The sequence below is a fragment of the Oncorhynchus clarkii genome, chromosome 8, assembly GCF_045791955.1.
Source record: "Oncorhynchus clarkii lewisi isolate Uvic-CL-2024 chromosome 8, UVic_Ocla_1.0, whole genome shotgun sequence".
Taxonomy (NCBI): Eukaryota; Metazoa; Chordata; class Actinopteri; order Salmoniformes; family Salmonidae; genus Oncorhynchus; species Oncorhynchus clarkii.
The window spans coordinates 40,698,672-40,726,160 of record NC_092154.1 but is presented as its reverse complement, the minus strand read 5'-3'; the positions used below and the strand labels follow the sequence as shown (position 1 = coordinate 40,726,160).

The 27,489-nt window shown below is 43.1% G+C and overlaps 1 protein-coding gene across 6 annotated transcripts in view; it reads right to left on the bottom strand.

The window, feature by feature from the left end:
* The window catches only part of LOC139415384 (SAM and SH3 domain-containing protein 1-like), a 325,070-nt gene that overhangs the window by 62,821 nt on the left and 234,760 nt on the right, over positions 1–27,489 (bottom strand). For all 6 annotated transcript variants that reach the window (XM_071163493.1, XM_071163494.1, XM_071163497.1 and 3 more), the window contains one exon: positions 9,404–9,532. In XM_071163493.1, coding sequence (XP_071019594.1) covers positions 9,404–9,532 — 129 coding nt within the window. The remainder of the gene's footprint in view (positions 1–9,403; positions 9,533–27,489) is intronic.

Here is a 27,489-nt window from a genome sequence, read left to right as displayed (position 1 = left end):
GGACCAGAATTAAAGAACATTGCCCTATGGCCTTTCTCACTACAGAGAAACAGTCTTCCAATGTCCACTGTCATGTTTGCTTGACCTCAACTTACTTTTCTAGTCAGACTGTTAGGTTCAGGGAACGTTACAGCTACAGTGACCAGAGGCTAGTCCAGACCGGACAGGGAGGATCTTTGTGTGTTGCAGCAGGAGGGTGAAGAAGGGAGAGGATGCAACATAAGAAGAAGAAGAAGCAAAGAAAGAGGAGAGATCCCAATGAGTGCCAGTAGAGAGAAAAGGCCAGGAGAGAAGCAGCGGGGTGGAAGTCCTCTGAGAACCACCATGCTCGTACCCTTCAGCTGTGACAGACAACCCCTCCCTGAAAGGCCATGTCCCAGCGTGGACGTCTAAATGCCAGCCCATTTAATGTCCGTATCCGCCATTTTAACATAATGACCTTATCTAACTCACTCCTATTGCTCCTCGGGGAGATCCTAGATAGGGCTGGCTGGCAGCCACACTTTATATGACACAATAGTCCTTTCTCTCTATCTTCCACTGCCCTGTCTCCCTCTTTAGCTCTACCCCTTCTACCCCTTCTCCCTCTCTCTCTCACGCTCTCTTTATTTCTTAATATTTTTGCTCCGTCTCTCTCTCTCTCTCTCACTCACACACTACTCTGTTCTCTCTCACACACTACTCTGTTCTCTCTGTTCTCTCTGTTCTCTCTCTCTCTCTGCCCCTTCTCCTTCCCTCGTTCCAGTTTTCAATAGCTATTGTGCCAAGGACATTGAGACCGTCTGTGAAGGTCCAGTCTAGACACATAACACCAGCTAGGGAGAGAGTGGAGCAACGGCAGCTGGCAAGAAAACTGTCCTGAAAACACTCAATACTGACTGTAGAATGTTTGCTATGTGCTTCTGTTTCAAGACTGGGGGCAAATCAGCATGCGTGCGCCTGGCCTGCCGCAAGGAGTCGCTAGAGCGCAGTGGGACAAGGACATCCCGGCCGGGTCTTCCTCATGGGTCTTCCGGTTATGGCCGGCTGCGACACAGCCTGGGATCAAACCCGGGTCTGTACTGACGCTTCACACACCACAATGCAGTACCTTAGGCCACTGCCCCACTCGGGAGGCATTGTATCCAGATGTTCACATTGTCATACTATCCGTCCTTCTCTCATCCCAGGATTTACAATATTACCTGTATAGCACACAAGTGGGTGCTAAAAACGCAAGAAAAGCCCATTTGGCCTCTATTACCAACACTGCTAACAATTAACCCAAACTAATAGCGGAATCATATAGACCATGTTAGCTAAATGCTAACAAGCGAAAACGAACAAACTAATTGCAAAGACAGGCAAATCCAGCTCATAAAGTTATACAAGCATAGCCAGTAGCTACCGAATGTCATTTTTGGTGAGTGGGTACATTTACACGCAAAAGTAAACAAGATAAATTGTTGTAAATGAGCAAAGTTGTGATGCGTGCTTTTCTGGAGAAAGAGCAGCAGGTGTACACAGAGCGGACAGGAGACGAACAGAGGAGAAGAAAACGCTAGTAGGAAGCACAGGGGGGGAAAATGGCAACTGTACAGATAAGTCACCCAGAGCTACTTGACTTCTGGCAGAAAGCCATTATAAGATATCTGATGGCAAAAATGTAGTAGAGAATAGCATACAATTTGAAGTCATCACCTGATGTGCGCCGCACATCAGAGACTCACCCGTAGATATGGACTCACCAGCTACAGCTTCAGCCCGTTGTGCTATTGACAAACGAACACGTGACTGGCTCAACTGTTCTGGGGAACTACGTGAGCTTCATCATGTAAAATGTGACCGGTGAAATGAAGGAAGCAACCTGCTTTATCTCCTAACGTATTGCACACGTTGACTGTAAGTGTTAACTTAAAAGGCCGCTGCAAATATTCAAACCGATTGAAAAACGTTAAAAAAAAAATAGTTTTGACTTGTATTGAAAAATCATCCAGTGGCTTTTTCTAAATACCCCAGTAAACGGTATGTACGGTATACCTCCCAAGCCTAGTTCTAACACCATATCTTCTATGTTCTCTCTGTTCCTCCCCCTTTTTCCTTTCCTCTTTCTTGCCAAGTTGTGCAGGGGGGACAGACAGCTGCAGGCTCTCTTATCCTCCTTCTTCTCCTTTCCCTCCTCTTCCAGCTTTCCCTTTAAGAGATGCTCACAACACTTCCCTGACCAACTCCAGGCTGCCCCGGGCCCCCAGTGCCCAGTCCTGTCCCAACCCAGGATGGAACCTTCCCAACCTTCCCAATACGTGACCCGCTTCACTCATCTTCTCACACACTTGTAAATACACACATGCATACACAAAACACACACACACCAGGTTTTCCATTAGGAAAATGTGGCACCGGACTTTTGACCTGCAGCATTTTAATTGAACAGACATTTGAGAAGTGTACCATATGCAGTGGGTGCGTAGCCTTCTTAGAGCGTCCACCCACAGTGCTCAGAATGACAGAGACAACATTGAGATGGTGGTAAAAAAAACAGAACATGCAAGTCGAGGATGCAACAATTTGCGCAGTTTGAAGATGCTAGAAGAACTGTCCACATTTGCTTTTCCCCAGCAAACAGGATAAGTAATGAACAGCAAAATCACGCTCCTATGTCAATCTACTATCCCCCATAGTAGAAAAGTTGACCTATTCTATTGGTCAGCTTGTCGAGAAAGAAATAGCTATTCCAAACAGACTCAGGGACAGTTGTGGGACAATAGATGCCAAATTCATACAACTAGTAGGTCTAGGTTACATATATATCTTTTTTTAAAGCAATGCGTCTGAAGCAACAGATCAGAACATTTATCTTAAAATGGTTTTCTGTGAAACCTTAAAACGGTTTCCTGTGACAGCGATGAAAATATCCGTTAGAAATTTAGAAAGAAGGGAGATGCAACAACAGGGATATTTTAATAATATGACTAGGATTGTGCCTTTGGCTACTGGACAATAAAATAAAGTTGATATGAAATAATTGTTTCCCGGGGGCCTCCTGAGTGGCGCAGTCGTCTAAGGCACAGCATTGCAGTGCTAGCTGTGCCACTAGAGGTCCTGGTGTAAGTCCAGGCTCTGTCGCAGCCGACCGCGAAAGGGAGACGCATTGCACGGCGCCCATCGCGCTCTAGCGACTCCCGTGGTGGGCCAGGCGCAAGCACGCTGACACGGTTGCCAGGTGTACGGTGTTTCCTCCGACACGTTGGTGCGACTGGCGTCCGGGTTAAGCCGGCATTGTGTCAAGAAGCAGTTTGGCTTGGTTGTGTCGTGTTTCGGCTCTGGACCTTCGCCTCTCCCGAGTCCGTACGGGAGTTGCAGCGATGAGACAAGACTGTAACTACCAATTGCATAACATGAAAATTGGGGAGAAAAGAGGTAAAATAATTTTTTGAATAATAATAATAATTGCCTCCATGAATATGGTCTGATTTTGGCTACGCTACATTGCAGCAAGGTAAGACATGCCTCAAAACACATTTGTACATTTGGAAAGTATTCCGACCCCTTGACTTTTTCCACAACATATTACATTACAGCCCTATTTTTACATTTATTAGATTGTTTTTTCCCTCATCAATCTACACACAATACCCCATAATGACAAAACAAAAACTGTTGTGTGCACATTTATAAAAATTTAAAAAACTGAAATATAACATTTACATAAGTATTCAGACCCTTTACTCAGTACTTTGTTGAAGCACCTGTTTCAGTCTTCCAGAGATTTGAGACTGGGACGGAAGTTCACCTTCCAGCAGGACAATGACCCTACGCATACTGCTAAAGCAACACTCGAGTGGTTTATGGGGAAACATTTAAATGTCTTGGACCTCAATCCAATTGAGAATCTGTGGTATGACTTAAAGATTGCTGTACACCAGCGGAACCCATCCAACTTGAAGGAGCTGGAGCAGTTTTGCCTTGTAGAGAAAAACCCCAAGAGACTTGCAGCTGTAATTTCTGCAAAAGGTGGATCTACAAAGTATTGACTTTGGGGGGTGAATAGTTCTGCACGCTCAAGTTTTCCATTTTTTTTGTCTTATTTATTGTTTGTATCAAAATACTTTCGCAAGCCACTGTATATTTTAAACCAAAAACTTTAAGACTTTTACTCAAGTAGTATTTTACTGGGTGACTTTCACTTTTACTTGAGTCATTTTCTATTTAGGTATCTTTACTTTTACTCAAATATGACAATTGGGTACTTTTCCCACCCCTGGTTACAGGAATAAAACGAAGAGAAATAACAGTATAATTCTGAGTACTGGATTTTTTTGTTTTCTAATCTCTATAGCTATAATGTAGCTAATTATATAGTCATTTATATAGCCTGTAGAGCCCATATCTCCTATGTTCTCTCTGTTCCTCCTCCTCTCTTTCCTTTCCTCTTTCTTGCCAAGTTGTGTAGGGGGGACAGACAGCTGCAGGCTCTCACATCCTCCTCCTTCTCCTTTTCCTCCTCTTCTAGCTCTCCCTTTCAGATATCCTCTCTACACTTCTCTCCAACTGCAGGAAGTAATGTCACTGAGAACTATATATATATATATATATATATATATATATATATATATAAATACACTGTATATAGGACCTTCCACCCCCACCTGGGATATGGATGCCTGACTAAGACCTAAGGGTCAAAACGTGAAATAAAAATCACCTAGGAGCATGAGCAGCGGTGTGCAGCGTTTTCCTTTCTGTTGTCCATGAGTTCGCCTTCAATTCCAGCACTTGAGGAAAGTACCTGGATGTGCGTGTGTTCTTCAGCGTTTGTACATAATGTTTCTGCCATCGTTTCCTATGACCCAAAAATAGCTTCTGGGTAGCGCTCACTAACCTCGGTTTTAATGAAGATTTATATTTGAATGAGTCGGCAGTATGGACATCCTTGCTCACCTCGGACCAGACCCTATTCCCTGAGACTCGGAAAAGACGGCGTAAGAGAGGCTGATTTGCGGGCACCCTGACGAAACTATGTTGGTGAATAAATCATCTGCTTCTACCCTCTGTTCTATTGGTGAACGTACAATCACTGGGGAACACACTGGACCAGCTCCGTTCTAGACTATCCTCTCAATGGGACCTGAAGAACTGTAAAATCCTGTTTCTCTGAGTCGTTACTGGGCAACAAGGACATGGATAATATACATCTAGCTGGTTTTTCTATGCATTGTCAAGACTGTATGGCAGTGTCGGGTAAGGTGTGTGTGTGGGGGGGGGGGGGGGTCTCTTTGTCAACAACAGCTGGTGTGCGATCTGTAATATTAAGGAAGTTAGAATACCTTGTCATAAGCTGCACACTATAGCTTACTAAATACTATTTACGAAGAGAGTTTTCATCAGTAGCTGTCTATGTACCACCACAAACCGATGCTGGCACTAACACCGCATTTAACGAGTTGTGTGGGGACACAAGCAAAAATAAAAAATGCTCATCTCGATGTAGACGCTCCTAGTGGTTGGTGATTTTCATTCAAGGAAACTGAAATCCGTTTTACCTCATTTCGACCAGCATAGGAGGAGAAAACTAGAGGAGAAAAAAACTCTAGATCACCCTTTACCCCACAAGCAGAAATGCATACAAATTAGAGGTCAACCAATTAATCGGAATGGTCGATTAATTAGGGCTGATTTCAAGTTTTCATAACAATCGGTAATCTGCATTTTTGGACACCGATTATGGCCAGTTACATTGCACTCCACGAGGAGACTGCATGGCAGGCTGGCTACCTGTTACACGAGTGCAGCAAGAAGCCAAGGTAAGTTGCTAGCTAGCATTAAACTTATCTTATAAAAAACAATCAATCTTAACATAATCACTAGCTAACTACACATGGTTGATGGTATTACTAGTTTATCTAGCTTGTCCTGCGTTGCATATAATCGATGTGGTGCCTGTTAATTTATCATTGATCACAGCCTACTTCCCCAAACGGGTGAGGATTTAACAAGCGCATTCACGAAAAAAGCACTGTCGTTGCACCAATGTGTACCTAACCATAAACATCAATGCCTTTCTTTAAAATCAATACACAAGTATATATTTTTAAACCTGCATATTTAGTTAATATTGCCTGCTAACATGAATTTCTTTTAATTAGGGAAATTGTGTCACTTCTCTTGCGTTCTGTGCAAGCAGAGTCAGGGTATGTGCAGCAGTTTCGGCCACCTGGCTCGTTGCGAACTGTGTGAAGACCATTTCTTCCTAACAAAAACCGTAATTAATTTGCCAGCACTTTCCTGTGTTTGCCAGCAGCTCTTTTGGTGTGCTGTTTATGACTTCAAGCCTATCAACTCCCGAGATTAGGCTGGCAATACTATAGTGCCTATAAGAACATCCAATAGTCAGGTATATGAAATACAAATGGTATAGAGAGAAATAGTCCTATAATTCCTATAATAACTACAACCTAAAACTTCTTACCTGGGAATATTAAAGACTCCTGTTAAAAGGAACCACCAGCTTTCATATGTTCTCATGTTCTGAGGAAGGAACTTCAACGTTAGCTTTTTTACTTTTTCTTTTTCTGGCAAATATTGCACTTTTACTATCTTCTCCAACACTTTGTTTTTGCATTATTTAAACCAAATTGAACATATTTTATTATGTATTTAAGACTATATAGATTTTATTGATGTATTAGTTAAAAAAAAGTGCTCATTCAGTATTTTTATAATTGTCATTATTACAAATATATATATAAAAATCGTCCGATTAATCAGCATCGGCTTTTTTTGGTCCTCCAATAATCGCTATTGGCATTGATAAATCATAATCGATTGACCTCTAATACAAAGCTCTCCCTCGTCCTTCATTTAGAATATCTGATCATAACACTATCCTCCTTATTCCTAATTACAAGCAAAAGCTCAAACAGGAAGTACCAGTGACACGCTCAATACGGAAGTGTTCCGATGAAGCGGATGGTAAGCCACAGGACTGTTTCGCTAGCACAAACTGGAATATGTTCCGGGTTCACCATATCAGCCACCTGCTTCATTAGAACTACCCTACGCCTTGACCTCTTTCTCCCCTCTCGCTCTCCAGATTAAATCTTGCAACTAGTGAGGTCTGGCCACCTGCCAACCTGCCCACTCTACCTCATTCCCTCCTCCCTTTTCCAGACCATCTCTGGAGAGCTTCTCCCATTCCTCACTTCCCTCATCAACTCATCCCTGACCACTGGCTGCATCCCCTCTGACTTCAAAATGGTCGGAGTCGCTCCCCCTTCCTCAAGAAACCAACACTCGACTCATCTGACGTCAAAAACTAAAACTAGACCTGTATCTCTTCTTTCTTTCCAAAACACTTGGACATGCTGTCTCTGATCAACTCTCTCGTTATCTCTCTCAGAACGATCTTGACCCTAACCGGTCAGGCTTCAAGACGGGTCACTCAACCGAGACCGCTCTTCTCTGTGTCACGGACGCTCTCCACACTGCCAAAGCTGACTCTCTCTTCTCTGTTCTCATCTTCCTTGATTTATCTGCTGCCTTCAACAACGTGAACCATCAGATCCTCCTCTCCACCCTCTCAGGGCTGGGTGTCTGCACCATGTAATGTCACTAATGGTGTCCCCCAGGACTCCGTTCTAGGCCTTCTCCTCTTCTCTCTATACACCAAGTCACTCAGCTCCATCATATTCTCGCATGGTCTCTCCTACCGTTGCTATGCGGATGACACTCAAATACTTTTCTCCTTTCACCCTTCTGACACTCACAAACACCAAAACAGTTGTGTAGAGGGCACGACAACCCCTCCCCCCTCAGGAGTCTGAAATGATTTGGCATGGGCCCTCAGGTCCTCAAAAAGTTAGACAGCTGCACCATTGAGAGCATCTTGACTGGCTACATCACCGCTTGGTTTGGGAACTGCTTGGCGTCCGACCGCAAGGCTCTACAGGGGGTAGTGTGTACAGTCCAGTACATCACTTGGGCCGAGCTCACTGCCATCTAGGACCTCTATACCTGTGTCTCCAGCTACCCAAGTCAGAATGTTCTCTCTGCTAGAGCACAGCAAGCGGTATCAATGAACCAAGTCTGGAACCAACATGACCCTGAAAAGCTTCTACTCCCAACCCATAAGACTGCTAAATAGTTAGTTCAATACTTAACCAAATAGCTACATGGTCAATCTGCATTGGCCCTTTTTGCACAAATATGTTTGACTGGCTACTTTTTATTATCTATCCTGGTGCCTAGTCACTTTATTCCTAGTTATATGTACATATCTACCTCAACTATCTGGTACCCCTGCACATCGACTCGGTACTGGTATCCCATGTATATAGCCAAGTTATCGTTACTCATTGTGTATTGATTATTACTTGTAAAAATGATTTCTCTATTTCCTATCCCTCTGCATTTTTGGCAAGGGCCCGTAAGAAAATATTTCACTGTTAGTCTACACCTCTTGTTTACGATGCACGTGAAAAATGATTGATATGTTTAAGTCGGCCCCCTCCTTTTAGGTTCAGGATGAGTAGACTGTACTGAGGTCAGTCTAGGCTAGATGTACCCAGTTTCCTGCTATTGGTTCTGGAAATTAAACTTTATAACTGAAATGATGCCATCTGTTTTCAAGAGGTCTAAACAGATACAAATCACTTTGAATAGTGTCATCATAGCACATTTATAAAGCTAGTGTATGAACACAACCCCCCCCTCGCTCTCTCTCTCTGAGTGTTGCGTGTGTGTGTGTGTGTGGAGTATAGACCCCCAGGGGTGCTCCGAGCAGCACAGGGGCAGAGCGGTGTTCGCTGCCAGAACCAACTGCATTCTTCAATACCTCCATCAGTAACGAGGCAACGCAGGAGTGCCATGCCCCACTACCCTACATCCCTGTGAACGTGAACCCCTAGAACACAACTAAGCGCTTTCAGGCACTGGGGAGGCGGGAGGGCAAACTAACTGCTTTAGAAAAGAGTCACAAACACAAAACACTTGCTCACTTTCCAAACTAAACTCCCCCTACTTCCTGACTGACTTCCAGGCTGTTGGCAGCACACTGGACAATCACACTGTAAAGATACCAAGCCGATCCAAGAATGGGGTGTTTGAGGATATTATGAATTATAAAAGGAGATCTGAGAAAATGAAACATTTCCTCAGAATCTTGGCTCTCACTTCTCATTTCTAGACTGTGTAAGCCTAGCCTAGTTGCTGCAGGTCTATATGGTGGGTTTCCTGTTTTGATGGGACTCAGGTATACTCTACTGCAGTAGTAAATTATGGTTGGTGGGAACTCAGTTCTCTTGTATTCCAGTAGGGTTTGTGGACTTGAGCTTGTAGGGCATGTAACAGTATGTAACAGTATGATCGGTGTTTGTGGGTACTTAGTATGTGACGTGATCTGATGAGTGTGTTCGTGGGGACGTACCATGTCGAGGTCCTGGGACACACGTCTCTTGCGCAGCTCCTCCATGCGGTCGCTTACGTCACTGAATGAGGTGTTGTAGTACTCTGAGTACTCCTGGGCCAGGTCATCAATGTTCCCCAGAGAACCATCCTACACAACACACACATACACACAAAGAGAGAGAGTGGTTAGTCATTCAGAAGGACAGACAAGAGTAAGAAAACATAGGATTCAGAGGGAGAGAATAAAAGAAGGCCATATGTTTGCACTGGAATGGAAGAAAGAAATTGTAAGTTGGGGAGACACTTGCAGATTCACACTGATTACTCAATTTGAGGGCCCAAAATGGCACCAAAGCCTTTGTCTGGATGAATAACATTGGTTTCACTACTGTATACAGTGTATAAGACTCAAGCTGAGCCAATCCCTTCAGTAAGCTCCACCCTCCCCCCAATGCTTCCACCTCCACAGTACAGTAGTCCGGGCGAGGGAAAGGGGACTGACTAACAACCTCAGCTCCCCATCTGTCTCTCACTCTGGGTGAAGCACAGCTTAATAAAACCCCTGTCACATACGCTTGTAATTAGTTCAGCTAGCATGGCCGGGCACGGCGGTGCAGTGTGGCGGGCGGTGTTGAAAGAGAACACAAATCGAATTACTCGCACGCCACTTCTTCCTCTGGCTGCCACTCTAGGGTGAGATTATTAGCTAACGCAGTGGTGCTACTGAGGGAGGGCAAGTCTGTTAGAGATGGATCAGGTTAGAGCTTCCAGCACATTTACCAATTAGCTATGTGGGCTATACTAGCTATGACCTGTTGCGTAGGAGAATAGGAAGGAGAAAGGAAAGGAGAAGGAAAGTAAATCAGTATGATTTGTGGAAGACAAAGACCTTGAAACAAATTCCTATAGAGATGAAGAGTGTCTGGGTCAGTGTGTTTCCGTTTGTTTGTTTCTCTGTTAGAGGCCGGCGTGATGTGCATGTGGCGTATGTGTGCTGTGTGTACATGCCAGTGTGTTTCTCTACTAGCCCATAGCCTCCACGGTCCATTAAGCCTAAGGCCTCCAGCTCCACCACACACACACACACACACACACACACACACACACACACACACACACACACACACACACACACACACACACACACACACACCCGAGAGGTGGCAGCCACCCACTGTGTCTGGAGAGGGAGTGCAGCACAACCCTGCCTTTCATACACATCTGTTTACCCTAGAGGTCGACCGGTTATGATATTTCAATGCCGATACCGATACCGATTATTGGAGGACCAAAAAAAGTAGATGCTGATTAATCGGACAATTTTTTAAATGTATTTGTAATAATGACAATTACAACAATACTGAATTAACACTTATTTTAACTTAATATAATACATAAATAAAATCAATTTAGCCTCAAATAAATAATGAAACATGTTCAATTTGCAAAAACAAAGTGTTGGAGAAGAAAGTAAAAGTGCAATATGTGCCATGTAAGAAAGCTAACGTTTCAGTTCCTTGCTCAGAATATGAGAACATATGAAAGTTGGTGGTTCCTTTTAGCATGAGTCGTCAATATTCCCAGGTAAGAAGTTTTAGGTTGTAGTTATTATAGGAATTATAGGACTATTTCTCTCTATACCATTTGTATTTCATTAACCTTTGACTATTGGATGTTCTTATAGGCACTTTAGTATTGTCAGTGTAACAGTATAGCTTCCGTCCCTCTCCTCTCTCCTACCTGAGCTCGAACCAGGAACACATCGGCAACAGCCACCCTTGAAGCAGCGTTACCCATGCAGAGCAAGGGGAACAACTACTCCAGTCTCAGAGCGAGTGACGTTTGAAACGCTATTAGCGCTAACTAGCTAGCCATTTCTCATCGGTTACACCAGTCTAATCTCGGGAGTTGATAGGCTTGAAGTCATAAACAGCGCAATGCTTGAAGCACAACGAAGAGCTGCTGGCAAAATGCACGATAGTGCTGTTTGAATGAATGCTTACGAGCCTGCTGCTGCCTACCACCGCGCAGTGAGACCTCTCTATCAAATCATAGACTTAGTTATGACATAATAACACACAGAAATACGAGCCTTAGGTCATTAATATGGTCGAATCCGGAAACGATCATCTCGAAAACAAGACGTTTAATCTTTCAGTGAAATACGGAATCGTTCTGTATTTTATCTAACGGGTGGCATCCATAAGTCTAAATACTTCTGTTTCATTGCACAACCTTCAATGTTATGTCATAATTGCGTAAAGTTCTGGCAAATTAGGCGGCCCAAACTGTTGTATATACACTGACTCTGCGTGCAATGAACGCAAGAGAAGTGACACAATTTCACCTGGTTAATATTGCCTGACTTCTGTGTATTGATTTTAAGAAAGGCATTCATGTTTATGGTTAGGTACACATTGGAGCGACGATACCCACCGCATCGATTATATGCAACGCAGTGTAGTTAACTAGTGATTATGATTGATTGATTGATTGTTTTTATAAGATAAGTTTAATGCTAGCTAGCAACTTACCTTGGCTTACTGCATTCGCATAACAGGCAGGCTCCTCGTGGAGTGCAATGTAATCAGGTGGTTAGAGCGTTGGACTAGTTAACTGTAAGGTTGCAAGATTGAATCCCTGAGCTGACAAGGTAAAAATCTGTCGTTCTGCCCCTGAACGAGGCAGTTAACCCACCGTTCCTAGGCCATCATTGAAAATAAGAATGTGTTCTTAACTGACTTGCCTAGTTAAATAAAGATTAAATAAAGGTGTAAAAAAAAAATAATAATATATAAAAAAATCAGCCAAATTGGTGTCCAAAAATACAGATTTCCGATTGTTATGAAAACTTAAAATCGGCCCTAATTAATCGGCCATTCCGATTAATCGGTCGACCTCTAGTTTAGACACATTAAATACAACTCCCAGTTTAAAAATACACCTCACTAAAGTCTTCGCTATGTGTATTTTAGGCATTCATTCAGATTGAAAGTCCAAATAATAGATACGGCCAACCATAAGTGTTTCCTGGGTTTGGTATGCTAACATACAGACCTAACATGCCCTTTAAACCCCATACCCAAACACCCTCTTCCGGACAGGGGGCTTTCAGCTCTCTGCTGGGTTCCTGTCTTTGTGTGGAAGTGTGGTGTGGTTCCTCATACATAAACAAGAAAGACCTTATTCAACAGAATACACAAGCCCCAACGGCCTTGTTGGAGATGAGCCTTCAAGGAACTGTAAAATAACAATAAAGATGCAGAACCTGCTGGTGCCTAGTGTATTTCTTTACCAGGAAACAAGAGGGAGAGAATCAACTAACTCATTGGTCTTGTACAGCCTCTCTCAGAAGCGTTTGGACTCATAACTACTTAGTAGGGCTGGGTAATATATTGAATGAATTTGATGAATTGAAATGTATGTGTATGTCTAAGGTTGTTTGCACTCTGAAGCAGGTTCTCATCAAAGATTTGCCTGTATTTGGCTCCATTCACTGTTCCCTCTATCTTTACCAGTCTCCCAGTCCCCGCCACTGAAAATCATCCCATATCATGATGCTGCCACCACCATGCTTCACAGTAGGGATGCTATTAGATGGGTAATGAGCTGTGCCTGGTTTTGTCCAGACATTGCGCTTTTCATTCAGGCCAAAGAGTTTCATTTTTGTCTCATCAGACCACAGAATATGTTGCCTTGTGCTCTCAGAGTCTTTCACGTGCCTTTGTGAAAACTCCAGGCGTTCTGTCATGTGTCTTTTTCTCTGGAGTGGCTTCTGTCTGGCCACTCTCCCATAAAGCCCAGATTGGTGAAGTGATGTAGAGACTGTTGTCCTTCTGGTACGTTCTCCCATCACAGCCAAGAAACTACTGTATGAAGTTCAGTCAGAGTGGTCATTGGGTTCTTGGTCAACAGCCTGACCAAGGTCCTTCTTGCCTGGTTGCTCAGTTTGGTCATTATATAGACATGTGTCTTTCTTTCTAAATCATGTCCAAACAATTGAATTGGCTACAAGTGGACTCCAATCAAGTTGTAGTGACATCTAAAGGACGATCAAAGGAAATTTGATGCACCTGAGCTCAATTTGTGGTGTCATAGCAAGGGATGTGAATGCTTATGTAAATTAGACATTTCTGTATTTAATTTTCGACAAATTTGCAAACATTTCTAAAAACACGTTTTCACTTTGTCATTATGGGGTATGGTGTGTAGATGGGTGATGAAAAATATTTAATCCATTATAAACTCAGGCTGTAAAATGTGGAATTTGTCAAGGGGTATGAATACTTTCTGAAGGCACTGGTATATCACAAATCGCCCATTAGTTTGAAAAAATGTTGATATGCTTTTTAGGTCATATCACCCAGCCCTCATAGTTAATTATGAGTCCATAACTCTATCCTCTGTTGACATGATAGACATCTCAGCCATAGCAGTGATGGCCAATCGTTCAATATTCATCCATGTTGATCTAGTCAGTGCCTGGTTTGGTGAGTGGTCAGCATGTATGGAGTCACTCTGTGAGGAGTGAACAGTCTCTCTGTCTGTCTCTCTATGGTCGTCTGAACGGGACCCAGTATCTCCATGCCAGCCTGGTATGAATGGGGTACTGTGGAGGCAGTGTGCCACACACACAACGGGCAGGCACACACACACCCTGAGGGATGCAGAGAGGGGCTTCTTCTGAGAGGGCTATTGAAAACAATAGACGATTAAAAACAAACGAGTCTGAGCCACACTGTGGAAAAACACAAACCGGAAGTGAATTTTAACCATCGCCCATCGGTAATGCATTAACAACAGTGTATTTAAATGAGTCGCAGACAGACGCCCTGAGTCAAAAGGCCAGATTGTTCTGCTCTATTTTTCTCTCCTCACTCTGCCTCCCTGACTAGAATATATTCCTTAGAACCTCCAGCTACGTCCAGGCTGTGACATATGGTTAGAGATGGCTGATATTCCCTATGGAGCCCTCCCTCCCTCGCCGGGCCCCGGGCAGGCACATGCTTTCCCTCACATTCCTCACACTCTTATTAGAGACTAGCTACAGTACTGCCTAATCACCACAAACATGCCACAATCGATCCAGAGTTAAGCCTACCATGTCCACGAGGGAGACCGAGACAGACAGACCCAGCCAATACAGTTGCATTCACTGTGTCTGTTCATGTAGAACACCTGATTACAACTCACCCAGATCATCAGTAAAAGTTCATGACCTTTCTGGGCCTACTAAACACACTGGCCATGTTAAAGTGTTGTTACAGTGTGCTAGGTCTTTCCTTACTGCAGTGTTCCTCTGAGGGAGGCCAGTGTGTTTTAGCACAGCTGGGATTCCTCTGGGACATGAGCTCATACAGCCCATCATGCAGCTGAGAGCAGTATGGATCAATATCCACATCACGCTCAATGGCATGATTTGACGAGATAACAATAAATACAACCATGCGTTTATAACAATGGAAGTTTATGTGTGTGTGTGTGTGTGTGTGTGTGTATGTGTGTGTGTGTGTGTGTGAGGAAATGTGATAAGAATAATTGATATGGCAGTGTGAGGAGGGTCCTGGGGGGGGGGGGGGGGGGGGGGGGTATGGGGCCAGTGGACAGGGGGTGATTTGTGGGGTATTGACTGTCGATGGTGGGGGATTGGAGGGGATGAAACATCTGGAAGCTGAGAAAATCAAGACGGCCTTTTTCTAACACAGAGCCTTTGGAGAAGGCATTTTTCTCTCAGTGTTATCTGACCAACAACAAAACTGGGTCTGTAAAATTCTGTCAATGTGTGTGTATTGAATTCAGAGAAAATGGAAGGAATGACAACAATGACGGTTGATGGAGTTGAACAGAAGCCATAATGCAGTAGACCAAACCAAATGTTTTTGCTTTTATAATGGCTCCCACTCGTGCATACAAGAGTGCACCACCCTGTCTTGAGTCAAGTTCAATAGTCATGCTAACAGTAAGAACAGGCTATTAAAGACAACACCCAGACCATTAACCCAGACAATTACAGAGAGAGCGAGAGAGAGAGAGTTCCTCAGGCCCCACGTTTCAAGCCAGAACACTGTTCTCACTCTCCTTACCAACCATTCCCAAATGTCCTGTTCAGCTGAACCTCTTCAGAAGAAGACTGTGACAACCCATTTGGGGCAGGTCCAATCTCCTCACTTCAGTAGTTTACGCAACAACCATCTGACCAACAGCTTGGGAGGAAATATTGTGTCGCTCTTCCAGTAAAAAACTTGAGGCTGGAGTTTGTTATTCTAAGTCAATGGGGTAAACCACTAGTGGGAGGACTAACCTGACTCACCAGTCTCATGGTTTACTGTATCTAAGACTGATGACAGGGATTGCTCAACTGCGTACTGTTTATATTGTAGTAATACGTCTGCATGATATGTAGACATTTATCAGTAAAGTTACCCCGCTCTTCTTTTAAACACATGGCTCACTAACAGCCACAGGGAGAGAGGTTTCAGACAAGGATTCCACATTAGAATATGCCACCTTTTCCCCTTAACAGAGAGATGTATAGGACAGAGTGTTCTGAGGAAATCTAGGCCTATTGGTGGGTAACATACACGCTTAGGCTATATCCCGTCCCAGGCCATGTGAGTGCATGGGTGAGGAGATGATGAGATGTTGGGGATGGATGTGACATTGGGACCTTCTGACCCCTACTCATCAAATTAATTAGCCATAGCATTCCTGTCATTCTCAATGTGACCACCCTGGGAAGGTGGTGGGTGGTGCTGCAACAGTATTATTCATGGGATCTGGAGAGGCATCCAAGGGTCACTGCTGAGCAGTAGTAGTGGATGGCAGCTCTCTACAGATCACAGGCATAGCATACACTCCAAATGCCTCATCTGTCACAAAAGCATGCCCTTGGTGACCAAGAAACACTTTCTGAATCAGGCAGCTGTAGGCAGCCACGTGGCCATGTAATCATCCACTCTGAGCCAAACGCCAATTACACTCACGCACACATCGAAAGTACTCATCAACTTCACTCTGCAACTTAACAGCCAATTGACTATGTATGCACAGATAAAAAAAATCTGCTCAAATGCAACCAAAAGAACAGAATATAAACTCAAAAACGACAAAAAAAAGAAATGTCCTCTCACTGTCAACTGCGTTTATTTTCAGCAAACTTAACATGTGAAAATATTTGTATGAACATAACAAGATTCAACAACTGAGACATAAACTGAACAAGTTCCACAGATATGTGACTAGCAGAAATGGAATAACGTGTCAATGAACAAAGGGTGGGGGGGGGGGTCAAAATCAAAAGTAACAGTCAGTATCTGGTGTGGCCACCAGCTGCACTAAGTACTGCAGTGCATCTCCTCCTCATGGACTGCACCAGATGTGCCAGTTCTTGCTGTGAGATGATACCACACTCTTCCACCAAGACACCTGCAAGTTCCCAGACATTTCTGGGGGGAATGGCCCTAGCCCTCACCCTCCGATCCAACAGGTCCCAGACATGCTCAATGGGATTGAGATCCGGGCTCTTCGCTAGCCATGGCAGAACACTGACATTCCTGTCTTGCAGGAAATCACACACAGAACGAGCAGTATGGCTGGTGGCATTGTCATGTTGGAGGATCATGTCAGGATGAGCCTGCAGGAAGGGTACCACATGAGGGAGGCGGATGTCTTCCCTGTAACACACAGCGTTGAGATTGCCTGCAATGACAACAAGCTCAGTCCGATGATGCTGTGACACACCACCACAGACCATGATGTTCCACCTCCAAATCAATCCCGCTCCAGAGTACAGGCCTCAGTGTATCGCTCATTCCTTCGACGATAAACGCAAGTCCGACCATCACCGCTGGGTGAGACAAAACTGTGACATGTCAGTGAAGAGCCATTTTGGGTTTGTGCCCATAGGCGACGTTGTTGCTGGTGATGTCTGGTGAGGACCTGCCTTACAACAGGCCTACAAGCACTCAGTTCAGCCTCTCTCAGCCTATTGCGGACAGTCTGAGTACTGATGTAGGGATTGTGCGTTCCTCGTGTAACTCAGGCAGTTGTTAGGGCCATCCTGTACCTGTCCCGCAGGTGTGATGCTCGGATGTACCGATCCAGGTGTTGTTACACGTGGTCTGCCACTGCGAGGACGATCGGCTGTCCATCCTGTCTCCCTGTAGCGCTGTCTTAGGCGTCTCACAGTACGGACATTGCAATTTATTGCCCTGGCCACATCTGCAGTCCTCATGCCTCTTTGCAGCATGCCTAAGGCACGTTCAGGGTCCCCCTGGGCATCTTTCTTTTGATGTTTTCCAGAGTCAGTAGAAAGGCCTCTTTAGTGTCATAAGTTTTCATAACTGTGACATGAATTGCCTACCGTCTGTAAGCTGTTAGTGTCTTACCGACCGTTCCAAAGGTGCATGTTCATTTATTGTTTATGGTTCATTGAACAAGCATGGGAAATGGTGTTTAAACCCTTTACAATGAAGATCTGTGAAATTCTTTAGATTTTTACGAATTATCTTTGAACGACAGGGTCCTGAAAAAGGGACGTTTCTTTTTTTGCTGAGTATGTTTGTTTTCATTTTTTCATAACTCAGTATCTCAATCGGTGCCCTTCAATCCAACCTAAACCACCGTGATGAAACATTTACTCGAGGCTCTCATTGTGCCAGAGCTGCAACCCTTTACTGATAAGGCCTGTTCTTTGGAAGGAAATTTGGGTGTTGCTATTCAACCCCTCTCCTGGATGCATTCAAGGTCCTGATTTCCCTGAGCAGTCAATGTTATTAGTCTATGAGGACAAATACCTCATGAGCCAGCAAGCCAGCATTTTTTGAGAAACCCCCCCAACAAAAGCAGCAATAATGTGTACTCCACAGCTGAAATAACCCCCGTTGTAAATAGCACACCAAGCCATTTCTGTCAAAGTTATTGAAGAATTCCATAACCAGCATGCAGGGCTAAACTCAGTTTGCTGACTGACCTCTTTGGTCCTCTTGCATGCTAAACGAACTGCCAAATTAGCTACAGTACTAATCTCTTACTTTAGAGTTATCTCTCTGTCCTTCTCTCAAAGCAGTGCTTGTTATTTGTCATGGCAGCAGAAGGTTCCAGATGTCTGTAAACCATTAACTTCAGATAAAGTGTTTGTTATTTGTCATGGCAGCAGAAGGTTCCAGAGGTCTCTAAACCATTAACTTCAGATAAAGTGTTTGTTATTTGTCATGGCAGCAGAAGGTTCCAGAGGTCTCTAAACCATTAACTTCAGATAAAGTGTTTGTTATTTGTCATGGCAGCAGAAGGTTCCAGAGGTCTCTAAACCATTAACTTCCGATAAAGTGTTTGTTATTTGTCATGGCAGCAGAAGGTTCCAGATGTCTCTAAACCATTAACTTCAGATAAAGTGTTTGTTATTTGTCATGGCAGCAGAAGGTTCCAGAGGTCTCTAAACCATTAACTTCCGATAAAGTGTTTGTTATTTGTCATGGCAGCAGAACGTTCCAGAGGTCTCTAAACCATTAACTTCCGATAAAGTGTTTGTTATTTGTCATGGCAGCAGAAGGTTCCAGAGGTCTCTAAACCATTAACTTCAGCTAAAGTGTTTGTTATTTGTCATGGCAGCAGAAGGTTCCAGAGGTCTCTAAACCATTAACTTCAGATAAAGTGTTTGTTATTTGTCATGGCAGCAGAAGGTTCCAGATGTCTCTAAACCATTAACTTCAGCTAAAGTGTTTGTTATTTGTCATGGCAGCAGAAGGTTCCAGAGGTCTCTAAACCATTAACTTCAGATAAAGTGTTTGTTATTTGTCATGGCAGCAGAAGGTTCCAGAGGTCTCTAAACCATTAACTTCCGATAAAGTGTTTGTTATTTGTCATGGCAGCAGAACGTTCCAGAGGTCTCTAAACCATTAACTTCAGATAAAGTGTTTGTTATTTGTCATGGCAGCAGAAGGTTCCAGATGTCTCTAAACCATTAACTTCAGATAAAGTGTTTGTTATTTGTCATGGCAGCAGAAGGTTCCAGATGTCTCTAAACCATTAACTTCAGCTAAAGTGTTTGTTATTTGTCATGGCAGCAGAAGGTTCCAGAGGTCTCTAAACCATTAACTTCAGATAAAGTGTTTGTTATTTGTCATGGCAGCAGAAGGTTCCAGAGGTCTCTAAACCATTAACTTCAGATAAAGTGTTTGTTATTTGTCATGGCAGCAGAAGGTTCCAGATGTCTCTAAACCATTAACTTCAGATAAAGTGTTTGTTATTTGTCATGGCAGCAGAAGGTTCCAGAGGTCTCTAAACCATTAACTTCCGATAAAGTGTTTGTTATTTGTCATGGCAGCAGAAGGTTCCAGATGTCTCTAAACCATTAACTTCCGATAAAGTGTTTGTTATTTGTCATGGCAGCAGAACGTTCCAGAGGTCTCTAAACCATTAACTTCAGATAAAGTGTTTGTTATTTGTCATGGCAGCAGAAGGTTCCAGATGTCTCTAAACCATTAACTTCAGATAAAGTGTTTGTTATTTGTCATGGCAGCAGAAGGTTCCAGATGTCTCTAAACCATTAACTTCAGCTAAAGTGTTTGTTATTTGTCATGGCAGCAGAAGGTTCCAGAGGTCTCTAAACCATTAACTTCAGATAAAGTGTTTGTTATTTGTCATGGCAGCAGAAGGTTCCAGAGGTCTCTAAACCATTAACTTCAGCTAAAGTGTTTGTTATTTGTCATGGCAGCAGAAGGTTCCAGATGTCTCTAAACCATTAACTTCAGATAAAGTGTTTGTTATTTGTCATGGCAGCAGAAGGTTCCAGAGGTCTCTAAACCATTAACTTCAGATAAAGTCTTTGTTCGGATCCTAGCTTTAGGAACACATTCCTGACAGCACTGTTTGTCATACTGGTTGTATGTTGTTCTGTTCGCGCTGTGGACAACACTTTTGTCAGTGTCAGGACTAGCCTTGAGACTAGATAGACATCTTCTAGGACAGTGGTTCCCAACTCCAGTCGTTGAGTACACCCGACAGTACACATTTGTATTGTAGCCCTGGACAAGCACACCTGATTCAACTTGTCAACTAATCATCAAGCCCTCAATGAGTTGAATCAGGTGTTTATATTTCTGGGGCTACAACAAAAAATGTGTGCTGTTGTGGGTACTCAAGGACTGGAGTTGGGAACCACTGCTGTAGGGGAGCGCATAGTGACAAATGAAAATGGCCATTGCGTATCTGACGTAACGATAGAACGACAATGGTACCATCAGTTACATTTGTTACCTGTTCAGAACACTATAGGGCGGAGGTTAAAGAAACCCTCTCACTCACTTGAATCCTTTTCATGATTCATTTCAAATGGGAGTGAGTGAATTAGCAACTGGCTCCCGTTTCCTCCTCGTGGAACACACCGTCCCCAACCCCAGCCCCAAGAGACTGGCCAGGCTGGCGGTGCCCACACAACTTCTCCCTACAATGGAGGGTAAACGATCTCTCGCTCCACTCCTCCCTCCAGGCTTTAGTAGAGGGGGACAATGGCCTCCGCCCGTGCTAATGCACCTGTCCCACCCATACACCCCTACTAGTAGTGCGCGGGTCAACTGTTTGTTCACTGGCACCCACCTGCAATTGCTAGTAAACCATCTATAACCGCCAGACTATATGTTCAAGAAAATATTTTTATGTGGCAGAAATATTTTTTGACAGGTCATGCAGGATTTTTTTTGCCTGACTTAGATAAGTTTCTGCTTATAATTCCCAACATTTTGGTAGGCTATTTGTTATTCAACTTGCCTATAATTAGATACATTCAGCTTTTTTTCTGTCATTATACGTATGTTACCCTAGAAGACTAAATAAACTCTTGCTCACCAGAATAATGCCAAAAATGGATAGAATGGATGCTTCAATCTAGTTAACATCGGTAAAGTTCCCCGTGATCTCTGATTCTTTCGTGGAGAAAATACGTTTTGGGACCAAGGGACAAAATGCAATAACTTAACAACAAAAAAATGGGAAAGATTGTTTGTGCAACATTTCCAAGTGACATCGGTTTGACTGGTTGTAAGAAAATAGAAAGCTGTGAAATCGACCCAACATGCTGAAAAAAACCAATCATCTCTCCACTCCTGTTCCCAAGGCAAAATTTTGCCTACATTTGTTGCATAATTTTAGTGCAAGAAATTCTACATGAGTTAATAGTAAGGCTATGTGAGAGGTTATAGACCTACAGTCAGAGTCCAGATTTCTGTTTCCATTTAACCCATCTGAACAGTAGGCTACAGTTCCCTTGAAGTGCCATAGGCCTGTTTGAAGTCCCCGTCTTGTGACAAATTTGTATATCACCTCACAAACATCACACATAACAAATCTGGCAGCACTGCTATCATTCTATTTTACCCCTTCACCAAATCTTTCCCAACCATTACTATTCTGGCCCTCTCTTCTCTTCATTCTAAATTCTCCATTTATCCGATTTTCTCGTACTGAATCAAACTCCGACATTGGCCTTTTTGCTTCTGTGGATCGACATGAACCTTTTCAGTCCAATCCCAAAACCATTTGGTGCACGTACAGTGCCTTGCAAAAGTATTCACTCCCCCTTTGCGTTTGTTCCTATTTTGTTGCATTACATTATTTTTACTTAGATTTTATGTAATGGACATACATAAAATAGTCCAAATTGGTGAAGTGAAATGAAAAAAATTACTTGTTTCAAAAAATTATAATAAAAAAAAACGGAAAAGTGGTGTGTGCATATGTATTCACCCCCTTTGCTATGAAGCCCTTAAATAAGATCTGGTGCAACCAATTACCCTCAGAGGTCACATAATCAGTTAAATAAAGTCCACCTGTGTGCAATCTGTGTCACATGATCTGTCACATGACCTCAGTATATATACACCTGTTCTGAAAGCCCCCAGAGTCTGCAACACCACTAAGTGGCACCACCAAGCAAGCGGCACTATAAAGACCAAGGAGCTCTCCAAACAGGTCAGGGACAAAGTTGTGGAGGGGGTTGGGTTATATTAGTACTGATCAGGGTTGGGTTATAAAAAAATATCCAAAACTTTGAACATCTAACGGAGCACCATTAAATCCATTATTATAAAATGGAAAGAATATGCTATCACAACAAACCTGCCAAGAGAGCCCACCAAAACTCACGGACCAGGCAAGGAGAGCATTAATCAGAGAGGCAGCAAAGAGACCAAAGATAACTCTGAAGGAGCTGCAAAGCTCCACAGCGGAGATTGGAGTATCTGTCCATAGGACCACTTTATGCCATACACTCCACAGAGCTGGGCTTTACGGAAGAGTGGCCAGAAAAAAAGCCATTGCTTAAAGAAAGTAATAAGCAAAAATATTTGGTGTTCGCCAAAAGGCATGTGGGAGACTCCCCAAACATATGGAATAAGGTACTCTGGTCAGATGAGACTAAAATTTAGCTTTTCTGCCATCAAGGAAAACACTATGTCTAGCGCAAACCCAACACCTCTCATTACCCCGAGAACATCATGCTGTGGAGATGTTTTTCACCAGCAGGGACTGGGAAACTGGTCGGAATTGAAGGAATGACAGATGGAGCTAAATACAGGGAAATTCTTGAGGGAAACCTGTTTCAGTTTTTTCCAGAGATTTGAGCCTGGGACGGAGGTTCACCTTCCAGCAGGACAATGACCCTAAGCATACTGCTAAAGCAACACTCGAGTGGTTTAAGGGGAAACATTTACATGTCTTGGAATGGCCTAGTCAAAGCCCAGACCTCAATCCAATTGAGAATTTGTTGTATGACTTAAAAATTAATGTACACCAGCGGAACCCATCCAAGCTGGAGCAGTTTTGCCTTAATAAAGAATGGGCAAAATTCCCAGTGGCTAGATGTGCCAAGCTTATAGAGACATACCCCAAGAGACTTGCAGCTGTAACTGCTGCAAAAGTATTGACTTTGGGGGGGGTGGGGGGGGGTGAATAGTTATGCACGCTCAAGTTTTCAGTTTGTTTGTCTTATTTCTTGTTTGTTTCACAATAAAAAAAAGATTTTGCATCTTCAAAGTGGTAGGCATGTTGTGTAAATCAAATTATTCAAATCCCCCCACAAATCCATTTTAATTCCAGGTCACAAGGCAACAAAATAGGAAAAATGCTATGGTTGGTGAATACTTTCGCAAGCCACTGTACAGTTAGGACAGTTAGGCCTTGAAGCTCAGGCTGATGCACTAATGCCAGATAGCTTAAGATAATGAAAGAAACACATCAATGTAGCCTATAGATTTAAATTGCACAAAATGTATACATTTATGGATTTTTAAGGTATTGTTTTCTCTTTATTCAATCTGCCCGCCACCCACCCGCCCTTCATCCACACAATATTTGATGACTCTAAACCCACCCACCCCGCAGATATAACTGCAGGGACTGAAGTTATGAGTCAACCCGCACATCACTAACCCCTACACCTCAACCAGCAGCCCAGTCCAGGCTGGAGGAAAGACAGGGGCCAAGGGGAGGCGAGCCCCACCCTCTCCAGAGTTGTTTCCTGAGGATATCCTCCCACAGCTCTGAGAGAAAAATCTGCCAGCACTGCCTGGCCCCTGACGCCAACAATAAGAGCCTGGACTGGGAGGGGTAGATCTGAGCTGATCTGGCCATTCTAGGCTCAAATGTGGCTAACCTAGGTTGGATGTGGCTATACTAGGCTGGGCTACGACAGACGGGGGGGGGGGCTGAGGCTGACGCAGCCTACACAATGCAACATGGGAGGAGGAAAAGCTCTTTGAACAAATGGAGGTTTCTGTTAAGTTGACCATATGTTGATACAGATACAGTCGAGAGTTCTAAAATAGATGTGGGCTGAAGGGGCTCACTCTAATAAAACACATCAAAGAATGAGTAACAGGAAAAGGGCATTCAGCATATGTGAAGTGTGAACTAGCCCTTGAGATGGAGACAAAACACACTCATACTGTATTGAGATCTGAACAACTTTACACTCCTAACAGATACTCCTTTCTCAACTAATAAAATGTGTTCTTGATGCTTAACTTTGAGTCAAACATCCATGCAGATTGGGATGAAAGAGCTCTTTGAGACTGGCTGCCTGGGAGGACTGTCAGCTGTCCAGATATGTGATCAAATTAGAGGCTGACGCAGAATACAGCAAAATCACTGTTTGAACTAACTGCTATGCCAGCTAAAACAACATGGTATGAACTCAGACACCATTTGCAGTGGGAGGTATTAAAGGTGTACTAAATTGTGTACGATGTGCTGTTGAGAAGTGGTACTTCCACATATCCACCCATACACTGTTACGCCCTGACCTTAGAGAGACTTTTATTTCTCTATGTTTGGTTAGGTCAGGGTGTGATTAGGGTGGGCATTCTAGGTTTTCTGTTTCTATGTTTTCTATTTCTTTGTTGTTTTTTGCCATGTGTGGTTCCCAATCAGAGGCAGCTGTCTAACGTTGTCTCTGATTGGGGATCATATATAAGTTGGTATTTTCCGTTTTGGTTTTGTGGCGAGTTATTTTCTGTTTAGCTGTTTTGTTGCCTGACAGAACTGTGCACTTTTGTTTTTTCTACTTTGTTATTTTGTTGCGGTGTTCAGTTAATTAAAAATCATGAACGCCCACCACGCTTCACCTTGGTCTCCTTCTTCAACCCACGAGAGCCGTTACATACACACCTGCGTCCATACAGAGTCACATTGTGGAAATTTTATACATGGCCTTTTACACTATTTTGGAAAGCTACACAAGACTTACAACACCCATCATACAAAACATTTTAAGATCCGATTTGAGGAGACCCAATTGGATCGGTTCCAGACCACTAACCCTGTTCAAAGCAGCAGTATTGCCAATGTACCCATAATGCAAAAGCTATATACCCCATAACAGCCCCAGACTGTTAATTGAATTAGGGCTGTGTGTACCCGGTTGCAACCACAAACAAATGACTGGCTCACTGAGGTATTCTCATGAAAAACGTTCCTAAAAGTGGTTTAACCTCAGCCAGAGGGGCTCCAGGCAATAACACCAAAGGCAGCATGACACACAGGACCATATCCCTCTGAGCTTTAGTTAACTTTGATGAATGAATCACCTTGTCATTTTAAAAAAATATATATTTAACCTTTATTTAACTAGGCAAGTCCGTTAAGAACAAATTCTTATTTCATTACGCAGTCATTGATAGGTTTAGGATCAATTATAATGTAATTTATTTATTCAATTCAATTCACTTCCTGGTCATTAGCCTACTGTATCCGAGCCTCTCTATTGCAGTTAAAACTGCACAGAGTGACAAATAAACTGCAGTGGTGGACATGTTATATGACCAAATTAGCTAGATTAGATTAATATCAGGGGGGGGTGCATACTTTACATACTTTACATTGTGTCAACTCCAACCAGCTGCTGTACATACTAATCTGTAACAGCAGATGTTTTAATAGGCCCAGGCACCAGCTAACTCAAAAGGGCATTCTTATGTAGGGCCCCAGAGACAAAGGCCATAGAAAAGCCTTACATACTAAAAACAAACTAAATATAGCATGGCCATTTTGCTGCCAAAATGATGGGGGAATCAATTGTGTTGAGGCCCATTGAACTGTACATGTTTCGTAAAGATTGGGGATTGAATATATTGTTGGCCCTGTAATAACTTTCAGAGAAAAACTGAGTGAAACACCACAGATTTCAGATGGCGTGTTTCCAGTCAGTTACAGCCTGTTTTTCTAGATTTCAGATGACGTGTTTCCAGTCAGTTACAGCCTGTTTTTCTAGAGCATTGGTCACCAACCTTTTCTGAATCAAGATCACTTTCGCAGTCTAAGGGAAAGCCGAGATATATATTTTTAAGCATGACTTATAAAAGGTTACATTAACCTAATAAAAACAGTTCTGTAGGAATGAGGTTTGTGCAGTAAGCCTAATACATTATCACAGCATATTGTCTGGCCTGCCAATATTGTTATTCTCAGACCAAATTATATTTAAAAAGTTGAGTTTTGATAACAAAATAGATCAGTTGGTGTAGCACTTGCGAAGAACAGCTGAGCATAAACTGAACTCATTTGCAAATAATTTGCTTTTATGTTTTCCTAGACTGACAGTACCTTCATCTGATGGGTCATGCTGCTTTCAAGACAACTGGGAACTCGGTGAAAAAAACTAGGTCAAGTCATGACGTCAGTGACCTTTAGGTCGGAAAGTCGGAGCTCTAGAAAGATGACAGAGTTTCCGTCTTAGAAGTCTGTCACGAACCGGCTCAAATCCCGTAACAAACATGGAGATAACGTGGAGATAAGGAATAACAAAAATATATTTATTAACTGAGGTAACCTAGATACAATTAACAATGGTGTGTGTATTCAGTCATCAGTAGTGTAATTGAGTGGTTGCATGTATATAGGTGATAATGAGGAGTGTTGAAAGATGCCAAAGCAATCAAACAAAACCGGCCCCAAAAAATGCCACAACCAAAATCAATGCAGTGTGTCAGTGCAGTGTGTCTGCACTGCTTGGCAGGTAGCCTAGTGGTTAGGGTGTTGGGCCAGTAACCATAAAGGTTGACTTGCCTAGTTAAATAAAAGTTACATTTATTTTGAAATCAACAAAAATATACACTGCTCAAAAAAATAAAGGGAACACTAAAATAACACATCCTAGATCTGAATGAATGAAATATTCTTATTAAATTCTTTTTTCTTTAAATAGTTGAATGTGCCGACAACAAAATCACACAAAAATTATCAATGGAAATCAAATTTATCAACCCATGGAGGTCTGGATTTGGAGTCACACTTAAAATTTATGTGGAAAACCACACTACAGGCTGATCCAACTATGATGTAATGTCCTTAAAACAAGTCCAAATGAGGCTCAGTAGTGTGTGTGGCCTCCACGTGCCTGCATGACCTCCCTACAACGCCTGGGCATGCTCCTGATCCTGAGGGATCTCCTCCCAGACCTGGACTAAAGCATCCGCCAACTCCTGGACAGTCTGTGATGCAACGTGGCGTTGGTGGATGGAGCGAGACATGATGTCCAAGATGTGCTCAATTGGATTCAGGTCTGGGGAACGGGCGGGCCAGTCCATAGCATCAATGCCTTCCTCTTGCAGGAAC